This window comes from Lepus europaeus, chromosome 3 (assembly GCF_033115175.1).
Source record: "Lepus europaeus isolate LE1 chromosome 3, mLepTim1.pri, whole genome shotgun sequence".
NCBI classification, from domain to species: Eukaryota; Metazoa; Chordata; class Mammalia; order Lagomorpha; family Leporidae; genus Lepus; species Lepus europaeus.
Window position 1 is genome coordinate 52,164,460 of NC_084829.1, and position 7,218 is coordinate 52,171,677.

General features: G+C 39.5%; 1 protein-coding gene across 1 annotated transcript; it reads left to right on the plus strand.

Moving 5' to 3' along the window:
• The first annotated feature begins 3,467 nt into the window (after nucleotides 1–3,467).
• On the plus strand, nucleotides 3,468–6,203 carry IL17A (interleukin 17A). Its single transcript, XM_062187531.1, has 3 exons — nucleotides 3,468–3,494; nucleotides 4,614–4,810; nucleotides 5,966–6,203. Exons 1-3 carry the CDS (start codon nucleotides 3,468–3,470, stop codon nucleotides 6,201–6,203), a joined length of 462 nt encoding a protein of 153 aa, XP_062043515.1.
• Nucleotides 6,204–7,218: the final 1,015 nt, after the last annotated feature.

A 7,218-nucleotide genomic window follows, 5' to 3' on the forward strand; every position in this document is an offset into this window, starting at 1 on the left:
GCGCCTCCTCCTGGTCTCCCATGCGGGTGCAGGGCCCAAGCACTTGGGCCATCCTCCACTGCACTCCCGGGCCACAGCAGAGAGCTGGCCTGGAAGAGGGGCAACCGGTCAGTGGTCCCAAACTACACCCCCAAGACCTTAGACACATCTCATCCTGTTTGAAGTTCTCTATGGGAAACCCTTCCTCCAGACAGACCTCTTGTTAGACCCTGAAACCACTACCTGGCGAAGCATATCCGATCTCTAGGGCAAATTATGGAGGCCATAAATAACTATCAAAGTCAACATAGCCCAAGGCTTGATTATACTTCCTCAGGACACACATACTCCCTAAACTTGCACATGGAGCTTGCACATATAGCTTTAAGCTATACCTCAAAGCTCTATCACAGGAAAAGAAACTCTTAGAAACTGTCTGGACCAGACCCCATCAAGTTCTTCTAACAATGCAACAGCAAGAAAGCTCTGAGGTTTTTCCCCATGGTTCCATCTCTCTAGGGTCAAGACTGCTTCTCCCCCAGAGGAAATTCATCCACAAAATAGAGCAGCAAAGCTGTCAGAGATTTGCACTTAGTGTTAAGACAAGGCTCAGGTAATCCTCACCCTAACTCTCAAGACTCATGAACACAGCTCATGGTCAGTCTCCATCCTCTCTTGTTTGAAAGAAACTTCTCCTATATTTCCCTCTAGCACAAATCATCTATCTTCCTCCAAATTTAAGGATTTTTATTCTTTTCCTATTTCTTCAAAAAATCCTGTCTGACTTTACCCAGCAGGAATCATAACTCTTCTTGGCATCCCGATATGACTACCTTGATTGTTCTGCTGCTGCTGCTCCTTTTCTTCCCCTCCAAAAAACACCGTTTCCCAAATGTGCCAAGTTATTATTCCTTAGCAAACAAAACTTCAGCACCACTACTGATTATGCGAGTCCACTTGAGGTTCAATTTACAACCAGCCTGCCCCAGCCCAAGATTGGGCCTGAGCCAACTCATGCCTGGATGGCCAAACACACCAAGAGCTCATTGTCCAAAGCCAAACCTGTGCTTATTCCCCCATTATAATCTCTGACATCTATAAGGCACATATTAAGCCTCATTCCCATATAAAAACTCTAAAATCCAACCCCTCTACATGACCTCAATATGAGCTAAGCTCCTAAATACATAAGGCCTTTACTGGATATGTGGCAAAAATGCTTATTTATTGCTCTCACCTTTCTGGACCAGAAAGGTCCTCTCTTATCTCCAGCCATTTCTGCTTACATAAACGAATAGCTCCTCTGCTTCTTCCCCTCTCCTCTGGCCTGAGTGCCCTATTGGGAGCAGGGGCATCAGCAATGAGTAGTTCACCGGACAGCCTGATTTGTAATCTTATTTTCCCTGTCTAGCTTGCTTATGATAAAACAAAAGAGCCATCAAAAGGGTGGGGTAGGTTTTCACAATAAACTGGGAACTCAGAAGTGTAGAATCGCCCCTCCCAGCTGCTTTGGCAGGATGTTTCTGATTTAAATAAATCTTGCTTTAATCTCTGCTTTGTCTGTGTGCAAACTCTTATTTCACATGAGACAAAGAACTGAGGTAATCTTTCTCCACTGCCATTTCACCCATAACACTTACACTAGTAATTGAGTTTGCCATCAGCAAAGGGTTATCATTATCCTAAGGCTTGGAGGGACAAAGGGAACAATAGGAGAGAGGGAGAAAGGCCTTGTCCTCTCACTCATCTTCCTATTCCCCATTTTCACTCTCCATTTGGCTAAATGCAAATGAAATCCAGCTGTCAAAGGAGTCTGATAAAGTAACTTTACAGGGTGAGTCCTCTGAGCTATGGAATGGAGCAAAGTAGGGAGGACTGGATCTTAGAACACTCAGATCTAGAATCCAGCAAACTTACTATTCACTCCAACTGCAGAGCTGGAACTGCTAATCAGACTTCCTGAGGTACTGGGTGGAATATGAGAAACATCATTCATCTCACTGTCACTAGGCTGCGGAGAAGGGTAATGTAAGTCAGCCACATCTGTATCCACCAATCTGCCTTCTTTATCATCCTTGTCTGAATCCTCTACATTCCTGGGGAAGAACTAGTCTCAAGGACCTAACATCAAAGCCCATCTCACTTAGAGAGTACATAGAAGAGAGCTGCTCCTTTCTTCCATCCCCCTCATGCCTCCTCTTACATGCTCTCATTACTCCATATTCCCTTTTGCCTGCTTTATCTCCTGTCACTTTCTGCAGTCTCTATCTTTATTTTAACTTCCTTCCTCACTTTGTCCAGCCAAATCCCTTCACTCTCATTTTTCCATCTCACTCCTCCCAAAGACAGCCTCAAAACACCCAGAGTACCAAGGTGCCTGGAAGCATGCAGTGTTAGATCTGCCTGTATTGTTAAATCTCATGTCTCTGGAACCTAGTTGATAGCCCTTTGGGCAAGATAGACACCCAACAAAACTGTTGTTAAATGCAGTTAAACAGACTGTATCCTATCATCATTAAATTATTTATCTATTTTGTTTATATGAGAAGTGTCTTTACTTTGTCTCTACAACATATGGTCAGTGAATCTGGTGAGGAAAAGAAAAATCAAGTGGGAAGTAAAATATGTAACCCTAGAAGACCTGTATGTTATGTCAAACTTTTATTTCACTCTGAGCCATTATAACAGATACTAGCTCTTTTGACAGCTTCATATATAAAAGTACTTCAAAATGTTCTTAGGAAAATGGAATTCAAAGATAAGTCTATTTGGGCATAAAAAAAATTTGAAGTCCTTGCATAGTTTTTCATGATACAAATTTTTCATGAACTTTTTTGAATACCCCTCATATGCATGGATTTCAAAATTTTTGTACCAAAACAAATTTACCTTTAATTATATTTTCCAAAAACATTTTGAAGTTCCCTCACATATTCATAAATACTTGGTATTAACCCTCAGCAAAGCACCTTTGTTCAAGTAATAATAATTTGATGAATGAAGAGAGGACATAGTTTTTAGAAATGTGAACTTCTGTTCTTCCCATTTTCCTTCAGAAACAGATATGAGAGGACTTCAAAATGTTCATGAAAAAATAGAATTGGAACTATGAGGTTTTTAGTGCAAAAGAATTTCTGAAATTCATGCGTAGTTTTTTTCATAATATGCATTTTCCATATATTGTGGATAAAAAATTTGAAGCAAAAATTTTTACATCTCAATGAACTCATACTTTTAATTCCATTTTTCCGTGAATAATTTTGACGTACCCTCATATTACCTGTCATAAAGGGAAGGTTCTTCTCTGACCTCAATTGGGGCTGGAACTTTTAACCAAAATGGTGTCACCTCTGAACCCACTGTGACACCAACGTAAGTGACCACAGAAGGAGTAAAGACCTATAAAAAGAGAGAATGTAGTGCCACACTTTGTCCACCTCACAGCAGACACAGGCTTGTCCAACCCCAGTTGATCAAGAGAAGCAACGATGTCGCTTGGGAGGATTTCATCTGTGGTGAGTCCCGCACCAATGTTCGATGTGCTCATTACTTTATATTAGATAATATTTCTGTACTGTGGCTTGCATGTTGCAATCTGACTATGGAGATCCATGAATACTGAATATGTAGGATAGGAAATGAAATATTTGGTAGATAGTTAAGTCATTGTGCTGCATTTTTAAGAACTGATGCATATCAGTGTGAAAGATGAGATTAAAACTGAAAGATAGCTATATTGAGGCTAAACCACACAAAAAGCATCACATGATGCTGAGCGATAAGAAAAAAAAATATTTGTAGAAAGTCTGCTTTCCTGAGTACAAAGGATTTAATATAATTCTCCCATGACATCTTTAATCCATAATAAAGGGAGTCACTGTTCCTAAGGATTTGAAAGCTAGGGCAGCAACCATTGTTTCCATTATCTTATTTCATATCTTGGAACATCAAAAACTATTTAATAATTAAATATATGTGTAACCATGCTTCAGAATAATAGGTTTTAAAAATATTTCATCTAAAACCTCCCTCTTTTTTGAAATCTGATTTTAATACAGAGTCAATACATGGTAAATTCAGAACAATTAGAAAATATACCTAAGAAGATGTAATGGGGACCTAGTTTACAATCGGATGTTTGGCAGGGATACCACACCATTTCTAACATGAATACTGAGAGCACACAGATGTTCTACAGCATTTTCTTCCAAGATGCACTTCACATAGGTTTCCCAGAATGCTAAGACTGAAAACAGTGATGTAGACAGACATTTCCTCCTACAAATTCAGGGTCATTATTTTCCCAAGGACCTGACAGTGATCCATGTGCTAACAGTTTAATGACACAGCATGACTTGACATTTTTATTTATTGACATCCAATGTATAATGTGTCTTTCCTAGGCCAAAAGAAGAAAATTGAAACCTGGTTTAAAAAAATGCCATGATCTCAACATTGTTTTTTGTCATATAAACTATTGTTTATTTAAAGGATCTGAAATTTAGTAAATATTGGCCAAAAACGTGTATGTGTTCTATGATTAACAATATAATCATTGTCAGAATTAAGCTGTCAATTAAAACCACATACTAATCCACTCTCCCACCTCTCTGTCCTTTCCTGTTTAGCTCCAGTCACTGCTGCTGCTGCTGTGTTTGGTGGCTACTGTGAAGACTGGAGTAGCAATGCCACGAAATCCAGGATGTCCAAACGCTGAGGACAAGAACTTCCCCCAGAATGTACAAGTCAGCCTGAACATCCTTAACAAGAGTGTAAATTCCCGAAGGCCTTCAGACTACTACAATCGATCTACTTCACCTTGGACTCTCCAGTACGTAAGGGCCCCAGATAAAATCTCCATATTCTTCAATCCTCCTATGTGCCTAACAATTAAATCATCTTGCGGGTGATTTTGTTCATTCAGAATCATCAAGCAAGGGACATTGTGCAAAGCAAGGATCCTCAAGCTTTCATTCTACAGATCTATCAGAGCACAGAACACCACCTTCCCCCACTGTAACATCTATCCTGCTAACTCTCATTACTACTGACACCAAAATCCAACGCAAATTAATGGCAGCCATTATGCTAGTATTTGTGAGATCTCGAGTCTACTACTGATTAAGGCCAAAACAAATGCAAAGAGTTTATCATAGGGGATTAAGGCTGGAATTAACTTGTTGAAAATTAGTCATCAACCAGGTTTTCTGTGCCTTTTTTAAAAATCATATTAACTCTAAGAAAATATAGCTAGAATTCTAATGGAAGAAGTATCATGTTGGGTGCTTCCACCTCATTTTGAGTAAGATTTTATATACATCCCCCAACATACTTGACACCTGCAAGTGTCTTTAGTATACTCAGTATTTCGAGCCATTAAGGATTAAATACAAAATCTACTTTGATTATTTGATTTTATGAAATGAGCATCAGTTAAGTGATGTCTACAGATTCTGCTCATTATAGGATTTCATCTCTCTTTCCCATTGCTAATAGTTAACTCAACAGTCAAAGCAAATCATTTATACAGATAAGGGAGAGAGGGAAGAGAAGGTTATGGTCTTGAGGTGTTTTTTTCCAGGTCAGGCATATCAGCTCTAGCAAAATTTTGCTGCACTTCGTCTTTTGAAGATGGATTTTATCTAGTCAGATAAACAGCTGTTTTGTTCCTAAATAACTCCAATCAATTCTTTCCTCAGTCTTTTTCACTTTCCCAAATCTACCCTAAAAAATTATCATTTGTGTCAGGCTTAAATTCTTTCTGTAGCCTCAGCCTATTTTATTTTGTTCGTTCTTCAAAGCAATTGGAAAAAATTGTTACACATCGTGTGTTTGAAAATCTAAGTTTTTGTTCAAAGTTCTTCAGGCTAGTATCACTTAGAGATTTTGTCACCCTGTAAATGTATCTCCCTTCATTTAGTCCCGTTCGATTTCCTTCTTTAGTATCAAGAACTCACTTTCCTCCTGGCCTTTGTCTCCCCTGCAGCCGCAACGAGGATCCTGAGAGATACCCCTCTGTGATCTGGGAGGCCAAGTGCCGCCACCTGGGCTGTGTCAGTGCCGCAGGGAATGTGGACCACCACATGAACTCTGTCCCAATCCAGCAAGAGATCCTGGTCCTACGCAGGGAGTCCCAGCACTGCCCCCACTCATTCCGGCTGGAGAAGATGCTGGTGGCTGTGGGATGCACCTGTGTAACCCCCATCATCCATCACATGGCCTGAGGGCTTGGAGCCAGATCCAAAGCAACCTGCAACTGTTAGTCTTTCCAGACCCTCAAGAACTGATCTTTCAAAAACCCAGCCCCACTTCTGACCAAATTCACTAGGGTTCTTAAAACAGTTCATCCAGTTGAAGCTCCAGAGGCAACACTTTGGTTCTGAGATGGGATCTGAATTACCTTCCCTCTCCCCAAGATGAAAGGTTTGGACTGCATATCAATTTGCTTCTTGTTTGCTCTTCTAAGGGCTTTAAGTTATTTATGTATTTAATATGTCCTGAGGTAACTTTGAATCTTAAGAACTTGTTTTAATGAATTGCCGCTTTTAGCGTGTATTTCTTTTTAAAAGAAGACAAGATGTAAGACTCAGGAATTTTATTATTTAAAAGATAAACCTATATTTATATGAGATATTTATGAATCTATTTATGTTGCTCAGTCTTTAAAGAAAGGTGGGAGACTGGTTATCAGTTCTGACATCTAGAGAATCTATCCTTGATAGAATTGAATCAGTTGAAAATTTCTGAGTATTTACTTCATACAAAAATAGTGTTTTTTCTTCTTTTTCTCTTGAAAGTGCATGACATGGCTAAACAGAACAACTAAGCTTACTTTAATATTTATTAACTTAAATTTTGTAAATTGTCGAGAATTCACAAGAGATGACAAGTCTAACTGTGCTCTGCTAAAGAAATAAAATCACTCTGTAATAATAAATTTTGTGTAGGAAATTTGTTTCCTTATTCTTGGTCATTAAAAGTACAATAAGGGTGGGTGTTTGGCACAGGAGTTAAGACACACCTTAGGACATCTTATATCAGATGCATCTTAAAACAGAGTCCCTGCATTCGAGTCCTGACTCTGCTTCCAAGCCAGTTTCCCGCTAATTTGCACCCTAAAAGGCAATAGATGATAAATCCAGCAGGTGGATCCCCATCACCCATGTGGGAGAGTCAGAGTAAGTTCCAAGCTCCAGGTGTTAGCCTGGCCCAGCCCTAGCTGTTGTGGGCATTTGGGAA

Bases quoted from the DNA above. Each gene is read 5' to 3' on its own strand.
- IL17A (XM_062187531.1), top strand. From the start codon at position 3,468: ATGTCGCTTGGGAGGATTTCATCTGTG. The intron at 3,495-4,613 runs GTGAGTCCCGCA...GTTTAGCTCCAG, and splicing joins TTGGGAGGATTTCATCTGTG to TCACTGCTGCTGCTGCTGTG. The intron at 4,811-5,965 runs GTACGTAAGGGC...TCTCCCCTGCAG, and splicing joins ACTTCACCTTGGACTCTCCA to CCGCAACGAGGATCCTGAGA.